The sequence below is a fragment of the Naegleria gruberi genome (genome assembly GCF_000004985.1).
Source record: "Naegleria gruberi genomic scaffold NAEGRscaffold_3, whole genome shotgun sequence".
Lineage (NCBI taxonomy): Eukaryota > Heterolobosea > Eutetramitea > Acrasida > Naegleriidae > Naegleria > Naegleria gruberi.
In genome coordinates, this window is record NW_003163324.1 from 872,411 (window position 1) to 896,898 (window position 24,488).

General features: G+C 34.5%; 7 protein-coding genes across 7 annotated transcripts; 4 read left to right on the forward strand and 3 right to left on the reverse strand.

Annotated features, from left to right (window-relative positions):
• Positions 1-6: 6 nt before the first annotated feature.
• On the forward strand, positions 7-1,029 carry NAEGRDRAFT_35079 (uncharacterized protein; the record flags this gene model as incomplete). The annotated part of the gene is made up of 2 exons (XM_002682319.1): positions 7-736; positions 803-1,029. 2 exons carry the CDS (start codon positions 7-9, stop codon positions 1,027-1,029), a joined length of 957 nt encoding a protein of 318 aa, XP_002682365.1.
• A 146-nt stretch (positions 1,030-1,175) lies between these two features.
• NAEGRDRAFT_78115 (myb transcription factor) lies at positions 1,176-6,744 on the forward strand (the record flags this gene model as incomplete). The annotated part of the gene is given in 5 exon segments (XM_002682320.1): positions 1,176-2,399; positions 2,470-2,684; positions 3,266-4,490; positions 4,590-6,500; positions 6,520-6,744. 5 exon segments carry the CDS (start codon positions 1,344-1,346, stop codon positions 6,742-6,744), a joined length of 4,632 nt encoding a protein of 1,543 aa, XP_002682366.1. The 5' UTR covers positions 1,176-1,343.
• A 3,853-nt stretch (positions 6,745-10,597) lies between these two features.
• NAEGRDRAFT_78116 (uncharacterized protein) lies at positions 10,598-12,385 on the forward strand. Its single transcript, XM_002682321.1, has one exon. The coding sequence runs from the start codon at positions 10,946-10,948 to the stop codon at positions 12,362-12,364; it is 1,419 nt and encodes a 472-aa protein (XP_002682367.1). The 5' UTR covers positions 10,598-10,945; the 3' UTR covers positions 12,365-12,385.
• A 94-nt stretch (positions 12,386-12,479) lies between these two features.
• NAEGRDRAFT_56774 (uncharacterized protein) lies at positions 12,480-16,983 on the reverse strand (the record flags this gene model as incomplete). Its single annotated transcript, XM_002682532.1, has 1 exon — positions 12,480-16,983. One exon carries the CDS (start codon positions 16,981-16,983, stop codon positions 12,529-12,531), a length of 4,455 nt encoding a protein of 1,484 aa, XP_002682578.1. The 3' UTR covers positions 12,480-12,528.
• A 1,193-nt stretch (positions 16,984-18,176) lies between these two features.
• Positions 18,177-19,235, reverse strand: NAEGRDRAFT_62513 (uncharacterized protein; the record flags this gene model as incomplete). Its single annotated transcript, XM_002682533.1, has 1 exon — positions 18,177-19,235. One exon carries the CDS (start codon positions 19,233-19,235, stop codon positions 18,177-18,179), a length of 1,059 nt encoding a protein of 352 aa, XP_002682579.1.
• A 197-nt stretch (positions 19,236-19,432) lies between these two features.
• On the reverse strand, positions 19,433-20,653 carry NAEGRDRAFT_62514 (uncharacterized protein; the record flags this gene model as incomplete). Its single annotated transcript, XM_002682534.1, has 1 exon — positions 19,433-20,653. One exon carries the CDS (start codon positions 20,651-20,653, stop codon positions 19,433-19,435), a length of 1,221 nt encoding a protein of 406 aa, XP_002682580.1.
• A 498-nt stretch (positions 20,654-21,151) lies between these two features.
• Positions 21,152-24,467, forward strand: NAEGRDRAFT_78118 (uncharacterized protein; the record flags this gene model as incomplete). Its single annotated transcript, XM_002682322.1, has 3 exons — positions 21,152-21,301; positions 21,340-21,718; positions 21,851-24,467. 3 exons carry the CDS (start codon positions 21,152-21,154, stop codon positions 24,427-24,429), a joined length of 3,108 nt encoding a protein of 1,035 aa, XP_002682368.1. The 3' UTR covers positions 24,430-24,467.
• Positions 24,468-24,488: the final 21 nt, after the last annotated feature.

The window sequence follows — 24,488 nt, forward strand, 5'->3', positions numbered from 1 at the left end:
AAAAAAATGCAAACACCACTCAACATTAACGTAGTCAAATCGTTGGGTCTAGGAAAAGTCTATAAAGGACACTCTAAAGAAATAAATGGAATGGATTTCTTTAGAGATGGAAAATCACTTTTATGTTCATCCGATGATGATAATATTACATGGTTTGATTGTACAACTCTTACTCCGAAGAGTGAACCTTCTAAAACAATACCCAGCAAAAAGTATGGATGTAGTCTAGTTAAATTTACACACTCTGAAGATGCTTGTATTCATGCTTCTAACAAGGAAGGATTAAATGATGATATAAGATATTTAAATATACATAATGGAAATTTTCTCAGATACTTTAAAGGACATACAAAGAAGGTTGTCTCCTTGTCCATGTGTCCTATTGATGATGGTTTTGCATCAACATCACTTGATAATACTTTACGATTGTGGGATTTGAGAAAATCATCGGAAACACACAAATGTGCATTTACAGGAAAACCTGTTACTGCCTATGATCCTAAAGGATTGGTACTGGCAGTTACTACACCGCCTGGTGTTATCAAATTATATGATGTCAGAAATTTGGACTCGCCATTTTCCACTTTTGCTCTCACTTTTCAAGAAACTCCAGATTATTCTTCCATGCTTTTTTCACCAGATGGAAATTATATTACAGTTGTTTCATCAGATTCTATATCGCTAATTGATGCTTTCAATGGAAAGGAATTATTCAGAAAGACCAATGATGAAATTAGTGTCCTCTCAGAGGAAGATAAGGCATTCTATACGAAAAATAATTTCCCACTTCCCCAAAGTTCAGGAATTTCTCAAACTGGTGCTTCATTCTCACCAAATAGCGAATTTTTATTTGTTGGAACAGAAGATGGACGACTGCTCACAATTGAAACTAGTTCAGGAAAATTCTGTCACTCATTCACAAACACAGATTTCAGACACAGCGGTGAAGTGAGTGCTTGTTTCAATCCACAATATTGTATGTTAGTGAGTGCTTGTCAAGCTGTTTGTTTCTGGGTTCCATCCATGTAATGTTGAGACTCTATAAAATTAAAATAATTTATTTTCTGAATTGCAATTCATCCAAAGCATGCATGTAAGCCCTTCCAGTGGAAATTCGAACAAATCAAAAAAAATTAAATACTTATTTTTAAAATTTAAAAAAAATGTCGTTAAATAACGAAGTTTCGGATCAAACACAAAATATTGTGAATACACTCGTGTTGGAGTATCTTCTCACGGTGGAGAATCAGGACGACCATAATGCACAATATCCTTCCCATCAGCACTTTATAGAAAATATTCAGCAACATTATGATGATGGTCATATTCCGATTAGGGTGAGAATGTGTCTTCAACAATTTAAAAAAACCATGAAAGAAGTGGAGCAATCTAGGAATATTGATCCAGAAACATACAAGAGGAGAGTATTGAATAATATTGATGTAATCAGATCAATTTTATCGGAAGTACAAGAGGATGAATTTTCATCAATATTTGTGGGAGCTTCCTTTGAAAAATCAGAATTTATTTATAAGATCACAAAGTGGGAAGATGATTTGAGAAAGAATATTGAAAATGGGGAAGATAGAGATAAAGCAGCTGGTAAATTGTTAGATTATGTGAGAATATTGGCCAATTCATTGGTTGTTCCTCGAATTGTTTCCATTGTTTCAGATAGTTTAAATAATGATATTCGTTCCATTGGAAGTTTCATGTCTGAGGCCATTAGTGAAATTCCTCAACAAGATGAGCCACCAACTCCTCCAAGAGAACAAGAAGAATTGAGACAAACTCTCAATATTCTTACTCCCTTCTCAGAGGCAAAGAAACTCTCCTCACGTATTTCAGCAGTATCTAATGGATCATCAACTCCAGATATTCCACCTCCAGGACTCAACTCTACACAAACCATTATTTGTGATTCTGATGAAGAGAGTCAGCCATCTCAATTATTCTTGGAAAAACCAAACATTTTTAGATTAACAAACCCATCCAAGAATGGACGTCATTCTGCCACAAGTTCTTCCAATGCTGCTGTTGTACCTTCTTTTACTGATTCTTCCACACACAGTAATAATGGTAGTATAACACCAATAAGCGATGAAAATAATAACAATATATTCTCCGATGAAACTGTAATTGAGCAACAACCTCCTCCTCCAAAAAAGAAGAGAAAGATTGGAAATATTAAGCTTTCAAAGGGAGAACTTGTAGAAGCTGTCAAAAGTATAGCAAAGAAGGAAAAGAAAATTGGCATGTCATTCACATTCAAAACCAAGAAAGCATGGGATTTTATTGAAAAGAGAGTTTATGGAGATGATGTTTCCATACTTGGTGATTCAATGCTAGAGGAAGATACCAGAGAACCAGCATTTTCTCCTGAAAGATGGAAGAGAAGAGTAAGTTATTGTAAATTGATATTTTTGAAATATTCAACATATATATTGACATATTTAAACAAATTAAAAGGATGGAAAAGCTGCCAGATATTGGACCAAAGATGAATTAAAAGCTCTATGGGAAGGATTCCAAAATTATGGAAACGATTTTGAAGCAATTTATTACACTTATAAGGATCGATTCCACATGACTAGACATCCAGGTTCTCTCGGCAAGAAATTCAATCGAACATTGAAACCTTTAATTGTTGATGATGAAATAGATTTTGATCAAATACCTGATGAGTGAGTGCTCTCACTTAATTGACTCAATTATAAGAATATCTATGCTTTCTGATTCCAATTGTTGTGCTGTAACAGATTTATTACTAGTACCATAAGAATCGAATAGATCTAATTATTTGTTTAATAATCAATGTTGAGAAAGAATAAGAGAATTGTTGAAGGGACCACAGAGAAAAAGTCTTGAAACCCGCTTTTGCTCACCTTCCTCATTGTAAAGTAGGAACGTTTTTTCACCGCCAAACCTTTCGTCTTGCCTTTTCGAATAAACTGTACACACAACTCTACAGAAAAAAAATATCAAACCACCAACCTCCTTTTTACTGTCAAACGTCATCACAACAACTACAGCTTCATCTACAGTCGCGTTACACAATTAGTATGTAAAATTTCTATTTAATATTAAACAAAAATCATTAATCCACTTTCGAATAATTATTTCTTTCATCATCCGAACAAAATGTCCATCACCAACGACTATGATTAATCAATATATCAAATTCATGTCTTCCTTCTTCCTCTCTATGGACAACAAACCACAACAACACTAACAACATCATTCACCATCATCAATCCGAAACTAGACTAAATTCCTTTGACAATATGCTACCAACAGCAGCTGCTTCCCACAATAACTCTGGTGCAAGCAATAACTCCTCCTCCAACAACAATAATAACACAAATGGTTCCAATAGTCCCATGATTTCATCATCATTACCCGTTCGTCACGTCCACAATGGTTTACCAGCTCGACATTTGACTATGGGTACTGGTGCTACTACTACTAACACTTCCACCACAACCAACAACAACACCACCACAAGTAGTGCTACTGGTAGTGGTGGTAGTGGCAGCAGTGTCATTGGTGGTGGTAGTGGTAGTGGAACAATGAATCAATCCACAACAGCTGTTCCTCAATATCAACAATATTTCACAATGTTACAATCGATGGCTTCAAATTCTTCATCTTCTGCTGGACTTCCCAATTTACCATCTACAAGTTCAATAATGGCCATGCATGGAATTCCATCCTCGAATAGTTCAATCATGAGAAAAACTTCATTTTCTGCAATTTTGGCTGGAAATGCTCCTAAAAGTGTGAATTTACAAACCTTGTCAAGTCAAATTGCAACTCCTCAATCAACAATTCAACCAAAGAAACATAATTCACCTCCTTCTTCGACTTCTACTGCCAATAATAATCAAATGTCACCTGCTTTGGGTGTCATTTCAACACAAAGTGCACAAAATAGTTCAGAATTAGTTGCTTCTGGAACTGTTCCTTCAAATTTATTGGAATCCGCATTGAATAATGTTTCTAATAATGGTAGTGTTGGAATGGTTGGAATGGATCACCAAGATGTTTCAAATGGTTCAAATGGTGGAGTTTCCAATGCACTGAAACAAATACCAGAGAATATGAGACCTGTACCAGTTAGTAATTTAGAAAGTCAACAGGCCTCTCCTGCAGTTTCCACTCCAAAACCAAGAAAACCAAGAAAGAAGAAGGGAGAAGAAACTCCCTCCTCACTCAGCACTACACCAAATAGCAGCAGTGGAACAACTGATAGTACTACTGTCTCCTCTCCACAGACTGCCGATGAAGACAGTTCCCTTACACCCAACACTGAGAAATTATCCAAAGGAAGAAGCAAAACCTGCAAACGATGGACAGAAGAACAGAACAGACTCCTCAAGGAAGCAGTCATTAAATATGGACCTAGAAATTGGAAAAAGATTGCTGGTGAAATTTGTGGAGGAATTTTCACAGCAGATCAATGTAACCAGCATTGGCATCGTGTTCTACATGTAAGTTTTTTCTAAAAAGAAAGTTTTCAAATTTAATCTAATCATACATTGTAAACAACTTCATATAATTTACTTGTAATTTAATGCAATTTAAAACAGCCACGTATTATTAAGGGTGAATGGACTCCAGAAGAAGACAATCTCCTAATTGAAAAAGTTGAGGAATTTGGTGAATCAAGTTGGACCAAAGTTGCTGAATTTCTCGCTGGTAGAACCGATATTCAATGTAGACATCGTTACTTTCAAAAGAAGAAGGAGAATGATACTGGTAGAAGAAAGAGTGTTACTTCCATTTCCTCACCATTCATGGGAGGATCTACAAGTTCACCAAGTTTGGGACAAAGCTCAGTTGCCTACGATCTCTCTCCAATGCTTGGCTCCTCTGTAGGTAACACTGCTGAATCTACTCAGGCCATTCTCAATAATGCACTCATGAGTGGTGTCAATTTCCCATCTCCATCGTTGGGTATTTCTCCAAGTTCAATCTTGACTGGTGGTTCAACAAATACCTCAAATTTTGTACATCAACATCGTGTAGTTCCTCCACTCTTTTCTGCTCCATCCACTGTTCCACTCCAGGAGAGATTGAAAGGAGATTCAGTTGTGTTGGGCTCATCGAGCACTCCAACAATGAGTTCATCTAGCTCACCATTCCTCTCATCAAATTTGAATGAAATTCCACCCTTCCCTGAGAGTAAAAAGAAGCAGAATCAATACTTTTATGTTGAAAAGAATGGATTGGACGAGAGTGATTTCACACCCCCATTAGCTACCAGTTCAACATCTCCAGTGTTGGCCAGTTCTGTAACCATAGATTCTACTCCATCGATGGACAAGAAGGAACATGTCAAATCAAGTTCCACCTCTAATATTAACGAAAATTTATTGTTGTGTGATGAAGAAGATTTGTCAACTCCAAATATTGAAAAGGATTTGGATTCAATTAAGAAGAAGACAACAACAGCAAGCAATACTCCACTCATGAAGAGTTCATCATCAAATATGATGATTACCGATGATGATGACGACATGGATGAAGATGAAGAAGAAGCTCAATTGACCATTGATGAAATGGACACAGATAAGGCCAGTATTCCACAATCCAAGCCATTATCACTACCTTCTCACCACCACGCCCAACACTCTGCTTCAACAAGTACTCCTGATGTAATGAAGAAGGAAATTCCAGAATCTCCACAGCTAATGAACTCTCCAGCCATTGTCGGCGCCTCTCCATCTGTAGCCAATGAAAAACCAAAGAAACGTTCCAGTGCATTGAATAGAATGAGAGCGAATATCAATGTTTGGGTACCATTCAGTGAGAGTGAGGAAATTGTTTTGAGAAGAGAAATTTCCAAACAATTGAACCAACATTCAGGTTCTTCCTCCTCTGCTTCTTCAGCTAATACTCCAGTTTTGACAAGTGGCAATATACTTTCTACTGTTGATCCAAATGCTCCAAAACCAATTCAAGTCATTTCCTTCTCGAACCATAATGAGGATTTCTTAGATCGAATTGATTTTGTAACTATTCTAAGGGAGAATACTTCATCTTTCCATCCATTGAGAACTCCAGTTTCACTTAAAGTTCACTCTCAAGCTTTGAGACAAGAATTGGGAGATTCAGTTTTAATTGACGAAAATTTCAAAGGAGAAACACCTCGTTCACTCTATGAAAAGAGTAATTCGCATTCGTGGCTTGCATCCAGTAAGAATGCAAGAACTAGCAACAGTGGAACAAATGCAAGTGGAAGCACAAATGAAACAAAGCCAAGAAGAAGAAAGAATCATATTGATGCTAGTGGAGATAATCTTACAGGTAGCTCAGCATCATCTGGAAAACCACCAGTTCCTGGAAGAAAGAGAAAGCAAAATGTTCCAATTTCAAATTCACCTGCAATGGCCATGCAAGCAAATAACAATGGTGCTGACTCATCTTCTGTTTTGGAACCTTCTCAGAAAAAGACTAAAGTTGACGAACCTCCACAAGCTGCCAATTCGACATTCCTTGTTTTATTACTGGGTAAAGGGAGGACCAAAAGAAACTAGACAAATTCAACCATCCAAGATGTGTCTTCCTTTGGACACAACCTTATTTGGATTAGTTGCAAAAATCAGAGAGGAATTATCACTCGATTATGATCCTCAATTGATTTGTGATTTTATGCCAGTGAGGAATTATGGTCAAACTTTACAGGAATTAATGGAAGAGAATGAAATTAAGATTAATGAATTGTTGATTCAATATAAATAAATTGATAAGTTAATTCTACCATTCAAATTAAGAAGAGAAATTGTATTATTGCAAAGAAGTGTTCATAGTACTGGTGTTCAAGCCAGTCATTACTAGAGCAACGACCATCAAATCCTAAGGATTCTGAGATATTACATTTGTCACAAATACTGTCATTACCTAGTAAAATTGAGTTGTGGAGATTAAAATAGAGGAGTCTTTTCTGATAATAATACAAGAGTTTCTCCAAGTGCCATTATCTAATTGGCCCAACTCAGTATGTAGTTTTTCTGGATCGCTGAGTTTCAATGATAGCCTTTCTAAGGTTGGAGACAGGTTTGTGATACACAAGAAGACCCATTCATTATCTGTGGATTGAAGTAATATTTCAGATCTTTCATTGTAGTGGCAGCATTTTTCATCAGTTAATATGTAGTTTCACCCTTTTGAGCAAGTCGATGCGACTTTTTGGGTAATAGGAGAGGTAGAATTGACAAACCTACAGACACGTGGAAAGGATGAAAGCCAAGACACCTTGAGATTTATCACACTTAGATAACGGCTTTAGAGAGCCTGTTGTCACATCCAATTCTTTTCTTATTACTAAATAATGAATTTCCACAAAAACTATTATGAAAAGAAAACAATATTGATGATGGTTCAATAATCGGATGATGATTTGTATTTTCCAACCTTCCATAGTAGTAAATTACTATTATTACTATCCATATTCACAACATGTTGAGGTTTGAAATTCTTGAAGTCTCTCTTTTCCTGTGTGGATTTGCAATTCTCCAAATACTAATTTCAAAAGCACCGAAAAGTTTTGAAACTTTCTAGGATGATACAATCATGATTTAAAACATGATGTTGCCAATGATGTTCTTGTTGAATGTTATCCTTCATGATGAAAATATCTATTTAATAAATTGATGATGAAATTATTCATGGATGTAAAACATTTAATCATTAATCAAAATATAATGTAATAATATATGGTGTGTTCATGATAATGATGGAGTTTTCTCCCAATTATAAACTGATGGTCATTCCGTATTGGTGCATTTTCCGATCATTTTTTTCTATTAAACTTTATTGTTAATTTATATTTTAATAATAATAATAATAATAGTAAACAAATGCTACATTCATATGAAGAGGCAAGTTATAACCCAATCACATATAACAAACTTTCATTCAATTGAATAATGTTTTTTTAAAATGAAATTGCAACTATTTTGCATTTTCAAGATTGTTAATAACTTTCATTAACTTTCGAATATATTGAATTAAGGTTGAATTAAAAGAGAATTATGATGAATTTAAATTTTATACAATGATCATATTGATTGTTGACTTTTGGTGCAGCATAACGAATTTGGAAAGAAATAGTTGCAGTATCGTGTCCTTTTTGAATGCATTTTTACCTTCCTCATTCTGCTTGTTGAATTCTGGATTAGTCTGATATCGTCCATTTAATTAGAAAGGAAGGTGAAACTCTTAGCAAGCCCAAATATAAGTCATTCACTTATATCATTGATTGTACTTTGAAGTAGCAATAGATTTTATACAATGATTCGAAAACGTTAAGAGTTTCAATTCGAATATTGTAAAAGTTGAAGCACTAATTATCAACATTCATGGTATGGTTCAATTATAGTTATTCCTCCTGAGATTCAAAAAAGTTTATCAATTCAATGATTGTAAACAAGCATTACTGCGAATTATTAGAAACATTTCTAATAATTTTCACGTTGTAAACTTGTGTGTTGACCATTTCACTCTTGAATATTACAAAACAGTCTAGCTGACCGGTAGGGAGGTTTAAATTCAAAAATGGTCGGTTTCCTCACATGGGAAGTGAAATCTTTTGAATTCGAATGTCACCTCTGAATGCTAAACATTTTATACAATCAAATAATACTGTAAATTGTTTACAAAATATTGAATGATGGACAGTTGATATTATTGTTGTGTTGATGGATCGAATATTGTGTTAGATTACGGTATGGCTAATGACCATTTCTTCTTGAAAAATATTCGAATCTCTCAAACATGTCCACTTTCAAATAGCCGTTCAATATTAAATATTCAATTATAATAATATTCAATTGTGCATGAACAGTATTGCCACTTCATTATGCTGTAGAATACACTTCATTAACATTTTAATATTTCTTTCTTCCAAATGCAATGTATAGTATTTAACCGAAATAGCTCGCTCTCTATCCAACACAATCCAAGAAACAATGATGTTGGAACTGAAGGAGCACTTCTATCACTGACTCAACTCAATGAACTGTTCATTGCCAACCATACAAAGCATTCAGTGAAAAACAGTTCAAAAGAGAAAACGTGTTGATCTAAGATTAGATATCAAGTTTGAAAGTTTATAACACGTTTTTCACGTGTTTTTCATTGTTGGTGAGTGGTATGATATTTGATATTTGATTTTGAAATGAACTTGTTTTAATCACATCCACAGGGGATATTTAAAATGGATCTTTGTATGGAGGTAGAAGCGCTAAGAAGGGGTGATAAAATACCGTTTTGCAACATCCAATAATTGTTATTTTGTAAAATGTCAAGTCAACTGGCAAAACACCTTTTCGGGTAGTGGTTAACAATTTGGATGATTTAATCACATTGTAATAACGTGCATAAAGATCTCCTCCTTTACATGGCCAATTCAGAAATACCTCACCATTTCATTGATTAGAATAACCAACTCTTATTGAGATAAGAGCACATTCAACAATTGGACTAATCTCTCTTACTCCTACTACCATCTCGATTAGTTGTTTTTGAATATTAATATCCAATATCCATAAGTTATAAATTTAACAATTGATTTCCAATGTAATAATATTAAACATCTGACCAAGTATACAGCAAGAGAATCACCCATCTCTCTTGATGTTACCATTTAACAATTTGATGTGATGATACCAAATTAATAATATTTACAATTGTAATACTTGTTGTATTGAAACGAGCACATTATTTACGATACCGATCCAACCATTGATGTTAGAGTTGAATAAGGTCTTTGAACAAACACTTTTTGCTGTAATCAAACCCTTGGATCCAAATGGAAGAATGGAACAGTGGCAAAATAAGGAAGAGGGTCTCCTTAAACCTTTTCGCCGTTTTTTTTCGTGAATCTTTTTCGATCCCTTATTTGCGTGTTTTGTATGAAACTTACAGCCCCTTAATATCGAAGGTATTCATTCTCTCGAGTTGTATATCTCAAATATTTCCTCAAAAGAAACCGAGTGAGTGACAATATAGAGGTAAAATTGTTAAGTTCATTTCCAAAATATGTTATTCATGAAAACAATGAGAAATATTATTATTGAATAATCCATTCAATAATATTTAATGTGAATATTGAGAAGTAATTTCCAACACGTTATTGTTGGAATAATCTATTCCTTAAAAAATTTGGAATATTGAGCAGGTGATGGCAAATGATCGCTTGCCTTTTATTCCAGATTCTTAACACATTTCCCTCATTGTGTTGTCATTCCCAGTAAGGGACTTTCTACTCTTTGGCATTGTATTGACAAATTGACGTTTGGCCAATCGACAATCAAATACCAATATTCGCATTCGACACCTGCTTTGGTCAATTGATGGATGGCGGGAGAAGTCTATCACAAAATATTTTGCTTTAAAGCAGCAATAGCAAGTCACATTATGGGATCAAAAAGACGCAACGTGAAGGTACTAAATTTTCTTGGTCGCACCGTATTGATCACACAATGACGCACAAGCAAAAAACCATTATGAGAACGAGTTTAGCAAATGGAGGTTGTGCTGAAAAGTTTCGCGGGTCTTTACCACTGCCAATTTTCGACTTTAAAAAAACCACCAACACCAAACTCACTTCTCCATCCACCACATTTCTTTGTTGTGCACAACCGAATAATTATTGAGAGCTAACATCTACATTGATCATCATCTCTCTCTGTTCTAGTAGTACAATAAGAAAAATTTTGATTCTCTCCCTCAACAACTCTAGTCGACTCCACCTGATAGATTCAACAACGTGTATTGTCAAGTACCCATCACGAAGTTTTTTCAATTCTATCAAACTAACACAACGGCCAACAACCATAGACGTCCATCATTGAGAGTTTTTATCAAACATCAATACCGATACTAGTATCTATTGAAAACGTACTATTCATTTTCCAATCATCTCTATAGAAAGAAAACAATGACACACAATAATACTGTTGTACAATCAACAAGTACCACTACTACTAATACTACTACTTCTAGTAATTCTAAACACTATGAAGGCGAATTAATTAATACAAGATCAAGAGCTTCTTCTAATGTAAGAAACTCTGAGCGATCACGATCTGTTAGTAATGCAAGTGTGTCGAGCACTACAATTTCCTATCCAAATCAAACTAGTAATAATAATGAACACCAATACGAAGCTCCTGTATCATCATCAACCAATCTAACTCAACCTGAATCCCTCCACCACCACCAACAACAAACTGTATCACCACCATCTAGAGCATGCCAACCAACCCTTTCCAATACAACATCTTCTAACGTCCAACAACTTAATTTAATGCATCCTACTCCTCAACAACGATTGACGATAGAAAGACTCTTACAAATACCACCAGAATCAGTACAATCACGTAATCCAAAACTCTATGATTTACTAGTACAATTAAGAAGACAATATATGTGGCAAGCTGTTACTACTCCAATAACAACAACAACAACAACAGCTGCTGTAGACAAGTCATCCACTACTAATGCACATCCTTTAGAGAAGATGAAACAAGAAGATGCAATGGTCTTCTCTTCGCATATTGATGAAATTTGTGCTTGTGTCAATCAGCTCTTAGAAGATTTAGATGTTGAGGAGTATGGTTTGGGACAAAACCTAGGCTATAAGGCTGTTTGGGTACAAGAAGAAGAATTAAAGGCAAAAGCTAAACGTGAAGTACTTGCAGTACCTGAAGATCAAATGCAAGACGAAGATTGCGAAGAAGAGTGCGAAGAGGAAGAATTTGAAGAAGAGGTTGAAGAATCTCTTGATCAAACTCCTCAACCTTCAGCATCCACTGCTCCAATTCTTTCCAACAATGATGATGGTTGTGATGAAGATGATTCTTGTCCATCATTGATGGAAGATGAGGATGAAGAAGAAGAATCTTCTTGTGATGCTGAAGAAACAACACAAGCAACTGTCAATGCTCAATCACAAGATGGATCTAGTACCAAACTCCAAGAATTCTTTAGACAGTTAGAAAATGTTGAACCAATTCCAAACGGTAAATTATCCTTTTTCCAAAACCACCATTTGGTAGTTGGAAAGTTTGACAAGAAGTTGCTCGTTGAGAACAATGTTCTGTCTTGTACTGTAATGAAGAAGAGTACCCTCAATGTTGTAGTTCATAGAAGATGTACTCGTCTGAAGAAGGACAATGACAGATTCCCATTCGATGCAACTTCTGGAAACTATCATGACAGAAGAATACTCAAGAAACAATCTCTTGCAAAATCAGTTGTAAGATTTGCCAAAGTTAAGGTTGATTTTGGACAGATTGTTGAAGAAGTTATTCGTAAATCAACCAGCCCTGTTTGTGACGAAAACGATAAAAAATAAAAAAACCAAAAAAAATTAAATAATTAATTGAATTTTTAGTTTTATTAAATTTGATAATACAAAAGTGGTTGATAATCTTTGCATTCTTTAATCGTTAATCAATTTAGATTGATTTGGCTTTCAATATGTTTATTTCAAATAACATTTGAAGTTAATTAATGGATTTACTGCATGTAACAACATGAAAAACAGCCAAAGTTTGATGTGTTACCATAGAGTCTATTTCTCTCAATGAAAGCTTGTGTCCTCTCAAACAGTTGAATGTATTCCTCTACCAGTGGAGCTGGATCGTTCGTGAGCTTGTAATTCAGATACCATTCAGAATAGCCAATAATATCTGAGCCGTGCATGGAAGATTTCATGCTAGAATTTGGATTTTTGGGAATTATCATTGCACTATTGTTTAGGATGAGTTCAAGTGCTTTCGAGGCATTGTCAAGAATATTTGGTAATAATGAACTATAACCAGTTTGCTTTTCAACTAGCTCACTCTTCATGAGAATCAACTTGAGAATTTTACAATCAATCAAAACATTTGAATGATTAATTAGTAAATCACAAATTTCATATAAACTCTCAGGTCTGTCGATAAAATCTTTGACAAACACATGCGTAATTAAATTGACACCAATATTCAAATCTCTATCAATTTTTTGCAAGTTGAATTTCTTGTCTTGTTCTCTAAATCTTGTGCATAATAATTTGTAAATTTGCAAAATGTCAAGAGAGTAGACAGGTTTTGGTTCATTATTCCTAATTTCAATCTTGCTAATAATCTTGAGAAAATTGTCCTTATTTTTGAAACTTCCAGAGCTTCTAATGAGATTCCTACCGGTACTAATTGATGATTTCCAAGCTTCCTCTATTGATTTGAATGAATTTTCATTCTCAAAGTCTGCTAGAGGGTCCATATTAAAGAAGGTAAATAAACGATCAAGAATAATTGTTGGATTTTGAGTAAGTAGGAATTCTGCAAAGTGTTTGCTATGGAAACATCTGCTCACAAATTTTGGATCAATCTTGTTCATTTTTTTAGCATAATCCAAGAAAGGTGCCATATTAATATTCTCAAGAAGGAAGAATAAAATCTCTTTTCTATTCATATCAATAGAAAACTTATCAATTAGGTAATCAAAGAATGAAAGAGCTACAGTATTTTCACCATTATTTTGAAAGCATGCCTTAATAATAGAAATATGAGGGTCAATAATACTTTCAGTTGTTGTAGATGTCAATTTCTTAAAATGAGAAGCTATTTGCTTATTATCAATTCCGTAATGAGTTTGCATAATATCAAAGAGCATATCTACAATATGTCTATAATCTCCTTCTTCCATTGCTGCAGAAGGTATTATCTTGTTGATCACGAAATGGAGAAAATCACTCTCAGCACTCTTGTGTTTGATTTTTCCTCTTCCATGGTCTACCAGTTTGGTTAAACGAGGAGTGAGCTGCGTTTCATAATCGAAAAACTTTTCCTTTGCCTTCTCAAGTATGAGAACGAGAAGTTTGTTCTTACCAATACGGGCAAAGGAATCCATAAAGAGTGATAATACATCAAAACTAATTTCAGGATTCAATCTATCCACAACAAGTGTAAAGTATTTGGTAATTAGTTTGTCAGCTAAAAATTGAGCCTCAGTGCTATTTGAACATTTTGCAGTTTCTGAAGGCATGATTTTCCTCAACTCTCCATAAAACTCAGGATAATCAATGGGATTTGTAATCAAGTTGGTCTTTAGTGCTTTAAGACCCATCAAGAATAGAGAAAAGAATTGAACTGAAATATGTTGGAATAACTCGGTCATGAATCGATTCTTTTCAGAGACTTCAAGCTTTCCAACAATAATACTCTTGGCAGAGGATAAAAATTTAGCCACAGGGGAATACAATTGAGGGAAGAAAAAGTAGGTCATTCTGGATATGCTATACTCCTTATCCACAAGACATTTAACCAATTGAACAGGTTGCAAAATTTTAAGTCCAATCTGAATTCTTGATCTTGTTTCATCTTTCACCAATTCTAAATAGATTTGCTTGGATGATAATTCCTCAACTTGTTCTTGTTTTGGAGGTTTGCTCTTCTTAACAGGTGCCTTTTTCATATCAAAGAGAGAGGCTGTTGAATGGGCGTGTTTTCGAGGAGACATCAAGTTTGGAATAGCAGTGCTGGATGGAGGGCTAGTTGGATTTTGAAAACCAAATCCAACAAAGTTTGATAAGTCGTCAAATCTGGGAGATGTGAGTCTATCAGTAGAGCTGGATGTTCTTCTTCTGGTTTCCAAATTTTCAAACTGTTTAAAGTTGGCAATTGTTCCTCTTCTCACATGAATAATTTCAGGTTCAGCTGTTGGTATAAAATTAATTGGCTTGGCTGTTGTCAACTCTTTTTGGAGGGCTTTTAAAAATTTGTATCTCTTGTTCAATAATCTGTACTTGATGGATATACCTTCCTTCTTCTTTGGTTGGAGACCAGATTTTGGATGACTCTCACTAAAACCATAATATGCTCCAACAGTATCCCAATAACTCTTGATAAGATTTTCTAAGTAATTCAAATACATGGCTCTCCAAACATTGTCATCATCAAGGAAAGAATGCCATGTTGAACAGACTTCTCTCAATATAAAGAATTGATTTCCTCCTTTGCAGAATGAACAAATTAATAGGAGAGTATCTGCACAGAAAAGGGATTCGAGTTTCTTAATTGGTTCTTTTGGTGAGTTGTGCCTTGAACTGTTTGGTATTACTACAGTGGGTGTTGGTGGAGATAAAGTAAAGATATCATCTTGGGTCAAGTTGGCAGGTTGTGTCTGTAACTTTTTGTTGTGCTTTGGAGAGTTTAGGAATTCTGGTTTGTCTGGTAGGGATAATTTTCTTTTTGGAGCTTCTTCTTGTTTAATATTGTCAAAAATGGTTTTCTTCTCACCTCTGTGAGTTCTAGAACTCTTTGGACCTTCAAACAATGTTGGCACAATTTGTGAAAAATTCAAGAGGGAAACTTTTGGAGATTTTGTCTTGTCTTCTGAAAATGGTGAAGAGGGTGAAAAAACCATTGGTGAAGCATCAGAATATTGAGAGGTCATATCATTTGCAGAGCTATAAAATCTTTGTCTATTTGTTGCTAGAATATTCCTGAGGGATGAAATTTGTGGATTACTCGATTTACGAGGTGTTTCAGGAGATTTTTCAATGATTTTCAAGATTGGATTCTTTAAATCAATTTCGCTTGCATTGCTGACAAAACTATTCATACTACTGATACTCGTGTTGAAAGTGTCTGCAGATTGAGATTTTTCACTTAATAAGTGTGAGTATTGTTGGTTATTTTCTAGCAACAGTAGAGGTGGACGATCAGTTGTAGCAACATGATCAGTGCTACTACTATTTACATTCTTTTTGTGCTTTGACCTCCAAGTTGAAATCTTATTCTGTATGGTAACAGAGAGTGAGAGTTTTCTCTTGTGTGGTGATTGATCAATATCTGCATTCATGAGAGATGTGGCTTCTGAAGGATTTCTATGATGTGAAGGATTACTTCTTTCTTCTGAATCATTTGTAGTACTCTTCTTTTTTCGTTTCTGTGAAGAGTTAGAGTTGTTCGAATCGCTGGATTGTTTTCGTGGACGAACAGGATCTGAATTCTTCTTTTTAGGACTTTGTTTAATACTACTTTTATCATTGCTATTATTACTATTATTACTAATCAGAGGTGCTGAGGAAGAAGGAGAGTTATCTTTTGAATGATTACTGCCAATAACTGATGATGAAGGTGTTGTTGGCTTGTTAGAAGAAGAAGGATTAATTGGAGAGTTGGGATTTGTTGCTTTAAGTCCTTTCAAAATATCTCCAATAGAAATCCTTGGTTGTTGTTGATTGGTCGATTCTTGAATTTTCACTTCATTATTATTATCACTATTCTTCCTACTATTATTTTCATCCAATAACATTCCATTATTATTATCACTATTCTTCCTATTATTATTGTTCAATAATTTTCCGTGTTGTTGTTCCTCATCGTCCAATAATATTTGATCATCATTTCTATTCGCCATCATCATTTCATCAAATTCCTTCTCATCCTCATGATTAATATCATTACCCGAAGGCATGTGATTCATCATCATCATATTCATCATACCCGATGTTGAACAAGCCGACACCAAGGAAGTACTCAGTGTTGTTGTAGTTCCATTATTCTCAGTTTCAGACTCATCTTCAAACATGATAATCGATGAGGGAGCTTCATGTGTCGATAGAGAGCCAACAGAGTCTCGTGTGGAGCAAAAATCTGCAGCACCAGCACCACTCTTTACATGCTGCTGATTGCCGCCATTTTTGTTTACAGTTGTTGTAGTTAATATTGGCGGGTCTTCTTGTGATTTTGTTGTTGGTAATAATAAAAAAGCGTCGTCGTCATCTTGTTGCTCATTATTGGTGATGAAAAAAGATTTTTGATTTTGTTGTGGTGGATGATGAATATTGTTGTTATTATTTGATGGAAATTTACTCGTGTTATGGATGATTGTAGTGGTGTTTGATTGCTGTTCTTCTTGTTGATTTATAATAGTATGTTGCAGTTGTTCGATATGAACGTTGGTAAGTTCGGGAGTGGTCATGTTTTACAAGTTAGAGTTTCATACGGGTAGACTTTCGTGTTCTTTGATTCGAATGGAGTCAATGATTTTTTTTTTGACTTGTGGCGTGTGACTGTCACTGCTAAGCTATCTAAAGAAGGCAAGAACCCACATAATGTGTGAATGAGAGTAAATCTTGACCGATTTGAGTGAATGGACCGCTTACAATATTGTAAGATATTAACTCGTAAAATTTTCCCTTTGAAAATAATGCGAATCAAATTAACATTTTTACAAATTTTTATACAATAACACTTTTGAATCGTTTGAGTTTCACAGATCAGTAAATAGTATTCTGATTTGTTTAAACATGATTTACAACCCTTATTACAAAAAAATGAAACAACTGAAGATGATGATGTAGGATACGAACCAAAAATTAAAAGGCTAAAATCTGATCATCCAACCAATGTTAATATCACCATTAATTATTGTCATCAGTACTACCATATATTTAACCACACGATTGATATTTATAGATGGAGTAGAGAATCACTAGACAAATGCAATGCTCCGAAAAAAGCTTGCATATTTCGTTTGTGGCGGAATGATTTCATCCATTGACATATCATTATTGTGCCAAATAATCGAAGAAAATATAATCTCAATGTAATAATTATTGGTAACCAGTGATGGATTAACTTTGCTTGGTAAGGAAACAAGCAATTATATTCTATCAACAGATGAATGTTTCAAAAGTTATCACTATTACAAACAATCTAATAGATTGTTCTCTATCAAAGATAGCTCTATATTTGAGATCGATATTGAGATTGAAAAACACTCTGTGGTCAATCTTTTATCTAAAGATATTAGGGATGCTGTGGAAACATTAGGAGGAAAATCCAAAACATTTTCAAGCGTTCCAAAAGTTCCACTCTCTATTAATTATTTCCAACAAAGAAATTATTAGTTTTATCATTCACATGATATTGATGCTTCAATAATTTTGAATGTAGCCCCTGGAATAGATAGTAGTTGTAAAAGATTGAATGTTAATGATATTGGTGAGCCAACCATAAAAGATAAGCCATTTAAATTTGTGTTTACTTACCGAATAATTCAAGATACAGACCTAATATTGATTGGTAGCAATCTCACAAAGAAAAACTATGGTATGGAAGGGGTTTTGGGATTGTTTCATGTTCAAAAGTACGCATTTTATATTAGTTAATTTAATTCTTTGTAAAACTCTTCTTTACACTCTTTCTAATTTGTTTCCAAGTTCCCTTAATTCCACCATAACATTGAATATAATCAACCAAGGTCAATACAATAGTATACAATACAAAGAAGATAATAATTGAAGCACAAACAGCTGAGCATACACTGACCACTTGATTTGCCTTTTGTTTGACACTAACTGCAAATAAGGCCCAAGAAAAGACACTTGCAAATACGAAATCACGTTTCCAATGGAGAAAGATAATTCCCAAACAAACAATAACACCTTCCAAAATGCATGTCCAAATTACATTAGAAACTCCCCACAATGATCTCTCATAAATATTCGATTCTGTGGTGGAAAAGTGAGTAGTGAGAGTAATGGCAATATTAATAGTGGTGGCAACACTAATCCAACCCATATACAAACTAATCATTGGTTGAACAATCCAATATTCCCAGAAATTGCATTTTCTTGTCATGGTGAAAGAATTTACAAATTTAGCAAGAATTGAATTTCCTTGAATGGTAGGTTTAGAATTTTCCTTTTTTGATGGTTCATAATAATGCACATTCACTCTCAAATACATTAAAATCAAACTAGCCAAAATTCCAAACATGAAAACCAAACTCAACCACAACAATCCAATATTTCCACGTGCAGAATATTGCCAAGCAAACATCCACAAACAATTAAAAAGGAAATTGACAGGTAATAGGATTGAAATCTTTTCATTCAACAGTTCATTATTTCTTCCCATAATCAAGCTCTGAACAGTATTAATAACAATTACCAAGGCAATGAATGTATAAATTAATCCCCAAATGGAAAATGCATAACCTGCAGGAGTGAGTGGAGTTTCATATTCATCAGAAACCTTTCCAGTTGGAATGTTATTCAAAATTCCAGCCGCTCCCAATGCATTCACTATAATTACCAATATAAAACCAATGATATTGAGGGCAGGAATTAATCGGAGTTGAATCTTTTGAAATTTTGATGGAGATGGTGCAGAATTTGTGTTTGCTGATTCGTTCATCATTGGATCTTCATTTGTTTCTTCATACATTTTTGAATAGTAATAAAATAAATATTGTGATTATTGTTGATGCTTGTTGTATTGTTTTTTTATGTTGTTTTTCAAAAATCTAGGGTTAAATCTGAAAAGTTGAGATTCAAGTATGGATAATTGTCGTAGAATTGCGTACTTGAGGCGCGCTTTACAATCGAAGATAAAATATTATATCAATGATGAATTGAAGTTGTTTATTCGTTTTGATGAGAATGTGTTATTAAGGAATGGTTTCGTATTTGAAGTAGATACCAATGTAGTAATTTGAGCTTTGTCAATATTCTACTAATTGCATAATTCCAATTCTCTGTCGATTTGTTCATCATTGGAAAATTGAGACATTTGAGAATGACTTTCAAAGTCTTGTCCTCCAGGAAGAATGTCGAATGTTCTGAAATAAATAACTTTTCTGGTGCATGTGTTTCCAAGTGATTACACAAATCGTAGAGAATTCTAGTGAAATATTTGACTCCCTCATTGAAATTGGATGTATTGTTTCCATTCAGGAATAAATCAAAGGTTTTTCCTTCATAGTAAATTTGAGTGAATTCTCCTAAGAATATTAAGTTTGCTTTGCTATCTGAATTGTAATGATTCAATGGAGGTGGAAGATTTTGGATATCCTTAATGAGAGAAAAGAGCATTTGACAGCATCTAGTCCAACCATGATTGCTGTCATGTATTATTTGTGAATCAGAACGATTTCTGTCAATACTCAAAATATAGCCATCAATTGTACTTTTCGAGTAATCAATGAGACAGAAACTTGGACTTATTGAACCCCTATTCATTAATAGCAATCTCTCTTCTTTCAATACTTTGTCAATTTCTATATCCATTAAAAGCTCATTATTCTCCTTCCAATAAAATTCCTCCTCTAATTGACAGATTTTTACAAATTCTGCATCAAGATTTGGCTGCTGATTTTTCTGTAGTTTTTCTATAGATAATTGAAGAGTCTTTTCCTCTTCCAATAATTCCATATATTCCAATTCCAATTTTTCAATAAGATTTCTCTCATCCCCATCCTTACCTTCTTCCACTTTCTTCTCATATATCTGAATTGATTTCTCCAAAAATTTAATTTCATTCCCAAAAACGTTAAACACTTCTTCCAAACATTTCCAACACGTCACTTTAAAATCTTTACAAATTCTCCCTTCACCAATCATTTTCTCAAAATATTGCACAATCAATTCATCATCATCATTATCAATTTGATCCATTAAAATTAATTTCCAATTAATTTTAGATTCAAATTCTTCATCATTTTCTTCATTTTCTTTGCTGGGAAGAGGAAAAATTAGTAAATTACAAGAAAGACAATGTAGAGGTGCATTCGGATCATTTTCTTGTGGTTGGTGGTGCTGTTCTGATGAGTGGCTGTATAATTGTGAAGAGGTGAGGTTTGCCATTTTTTTTTTGAAAATTCCTAATATTGGAATCACGTTTTGTTGTAAACTTGAAACTCTTTTTCACGTTTTGGATTTATTGAAGATTGAAATTGTTCTCAATCTTTTTTAATCTAATAATTTTATTGTAATGTTTAGTCAACCCGACTAGAGTCGGAAATCAAACTGAAATATCTTTATCTCCAAGCACATGGAATCCAAACTAAATTTACAACAACTATTCAATACAGTAAATAGTAGTGTGTGTTTTTGACTTTACTTTTTCCAAACATTCTTAAAAAGTTAACCTTCCAAATCCTCTTCTCCAAAATTATCATCATCACCAAACTCCAACCAACACCAAACAACACAATCAGCAAACACCATCAAACAATCAACGTTATTAATTTTTGCTTTGTGTTTGTGTGCTGAGATTTTCAATTCATTCGTGCTTGGACCTCACAAGCTTAAAAAAAAATGTCCACTCGCAAAAGTTGTAAAAGAGAATCATCATCTCTGATAATGATGATGATGGTGCTGATGGTGGTAGTGTTCATGTCATGCTCGGTGTTGTTGGTTGAGGGACAAACGTGTGCAGCCAATAAGAAGTATCCGAATAGTTATACTCATTGTGTGGGATTGACTTGTGGAGGAACAACACCAATGATCTTTGTTAATAATCCAACATCACCAACCAGATCGGTTAGGAGAGAATTATCTCATCATCATCTTTAACTAGTAGTAGTAGTAGCACTTCAGAAGAAATTGTATTGAGAGGAGATTTGCCTCTCACTGTTGGTTGTACATGTGATCCACTGGTTGATATTGGTGCTCGTTTTACTCAGTGTGATAATTCAACAAATACTAAATCAGCCTTCTACTTTTACAAACCACCTGCTGTATGTACAGGATATGAATTACCAACTCCAATCAGTGGTCTTCCATGTGATTTGGTTTGTGAGGAAGGCACTCGTTTGGATGTTAACTCAAAGAAGTGTTTACATTGTGAGCCTGGTAGTTATGCCCACAGTGGTGAATTGTCCATGATTAGTTGGACTTCTACTGGTCTCGATCTTGATACCAATACTGGTATGTTTTTAATAATTTAATATTTAATCTAATTCTCTCTCTATTAATTCATTCATTCTGATCCTCGATCCTCTATCAAATCCTACGATTGTTATTATCTGATCTTACATTATTATTAATTAATATTTACAGAATCACCTGTTTTCCCACCACAAATGCGTTCCTATTGCAGTAATTATGCTTGGAGTTCAGCATGTTCACCTTGGCAACCAAGAGGTGATTATGTTGACAGTGGTAATAATAGAGGAAAAAACTTTGCAAAGAATTACCTTGAATTTTATGTTGAAATTTCACAACTTGCTGTTGATAGTGGAAATGCTAGTGTTTCTTTTGAATATCAAGTTGATGCTGAACAATTTTATGACTTTTTCTTTTTCGGAATTGATAGTACTCAAGATTTCCTCATGAGAGCAGATCAACAACTTACTTGGAAGAAGCAAACATTTAAATTCAATAAGGCTGGTTTCCACACCTTGATTTGGGCCTATATTAAGGACAGTTCAAAGGATGAAGGTGAAGATAGAGCCAAGGTTAGAAATATTGTTATCAATGGTTCTGTTGATAAGGAAGTTGTTCTCAGATGTGAACTTTGTCCTAAGGGATCTGCTTCTGATGGTACTGTTCCATGTCAAAAGTGTCAACCAGGTACCTATGCTGATGAAGAAGGTTTGGATCAATGTAAGCCATGTGCTCCTGGAAAGACTTCTTTCTCTGGATCTACAGATTGTTTCTTGGCTGATATTCCTTGTACTTCAGCTGATTATTCATACAGATATGGATCCACTTGTGAAAATGATTTGAGAACTATGGAATATTTCTGGGTTTCACCAATCATTTGTAATGCATCCAATCCAGATAGCGCTCCATTACCAGCATTATCTAATACTAAATGCTCTGAAACACTCAAATGTCCACTCGGTATGAAAAAGTCCATTCAAGGAAATATTCAATCCTGTGTTTATTGTGAACCTGGTTCATTCAATGATCATGATAATCGTAATAATAATGAAACTGAAACTGATACTCAACTCAGATCAATTCAACATGCTGAAACTGAATGTGAAGCTTGTCAAACCAATGAAGCTTCCAAATATAAGGTTGTTCATATTTATGATGTTGTAGCTGGAATTTCATCACCATATGTTTCCAGTTGTACTGGTGAATGTATGTCTGCTATTGGTTGGAGAGATCTTGGTGCTGTTGGTTTGGATTCGGGTACTAGTAATGGTAAATCAGTTGCCAAAGTCTTGTTCCAAAACATGCCAACTGTAAGTATGGAAGAAGATGTTACTCCATATTTCAGTACCAGATTGTTCCTTTCATGCCCAGCTAACAGTGGAAATAGAGTTGACTTTTTAATTGATGGTGTTGTAAGAAAGTCAGTCTTTTGTGGAGGATGCATTCCATTCGAACAAGATGAAAATGAAATTGAGGAAGATTGGATGACTGTCGATGTTCCATTAACCCTTACTGAACGTAAGAAGCTTCCATTGACCTTTGAAGTTTACTTTGTTTCTGTTAATCCTGTTTCTACTGTTAATGATACTTACAATTGTGATCGTGCTGTTATTTCAAAGGTTTCACTCTATGGTGTTGCCAATCAAGGAGGTGCTGTAGTTTGTAAGACATGTGCAGGTGGTAAATATCCATTGTTGGATGAATGTAAGGATTGTGCTGCTGGTTCTTATTCACCTCCTGGTAGTGCCAGTTGTGGTATTTGTAATGCTAATCAATTCAGTTATAATGCTAGTGATCGTTGTTATGATTGTGGTGAAGGACAAACTAGTGCTAAGGGAAGTCAAGCTTGTTCATGGAAAGGCCAAGTTTGTGAAAATACTCATAATGTTGGTGGTGCTGACAAGACATTCAATATGAATAAGTTTAGTGAATTATTAGGTGGAGCCAGATTCTATAATCCAACCATCCTTGATGCCTCATTCTACTTTGACATTTGTAAGAATCCATCCTCTGTTAATCTTCGTTCAAATATTTTCAATTTCCAAGAACAGGAATTATATGATCTCATTAAGCCATTGAATAGCATGATGGAAGTTGGTGAATATGCCAGTGTTTGTCCAGCCAATTCCTATGCTTGTATCAGATATAGAAATGGTCAAGTTGTTGATTTTGGTAACTCTCTTTCCATGACTCCAATTCTCGATAGCCACAATGTTGGTGTCAATATCACTTTGAGAAATTATCAAAATGTATGCTATAACAATGTTACTGGAAGAGATGGTCCATCAATGATTAGTGTTATTGCCATGTGTACTACAGACAGTGCCACTGAATCTTCTCTTGCTGACTCTCCAAGAATTGTTGCCACTGACGACAGCAGATGTAACTTCCGTTTGGAAACATTGTCCATTCATGGTTGTCCATTGTGTACTGAAAGCAATTTCAATCGTTTGGAAGGTGAATGTTCCTCTGAAACAAAGACCAGAACAATCAGATATGCCAGAAAGGAAGGATTGGTCAATAAGTGTGCCAGAGGAGATGGTGATTTGACCAATGTTGTCAAGACTGAAGCTTGTGAGCCACTCTCAATTACTGCTCCATATTGGATTGTTGCCATTGTATTGGTTGTTGGTTTGGTCATTGTCATTGGTATTTCAATTGTTGCTGTCTTTTTATACTTTAAATACAGATCTATGGCTAAGAAGTATTACAGTCAAATAAGAGATGATGATACAACTAATCAAACTCTTTAGTGTGAACATTAACTTGTGAATAAATGTAATTAATCAATAATGGAACCTAGTGATCAATC

Excerpts from the sequence above, each read along its gene's own strand:
- NAEGRDRAFT_78116 (XM_002682321.1), top strand. The coding sequence starts at position 10,946 with ATGACACACAATAATACTGTTGTACAATCAACAAGTACCACTACTACT.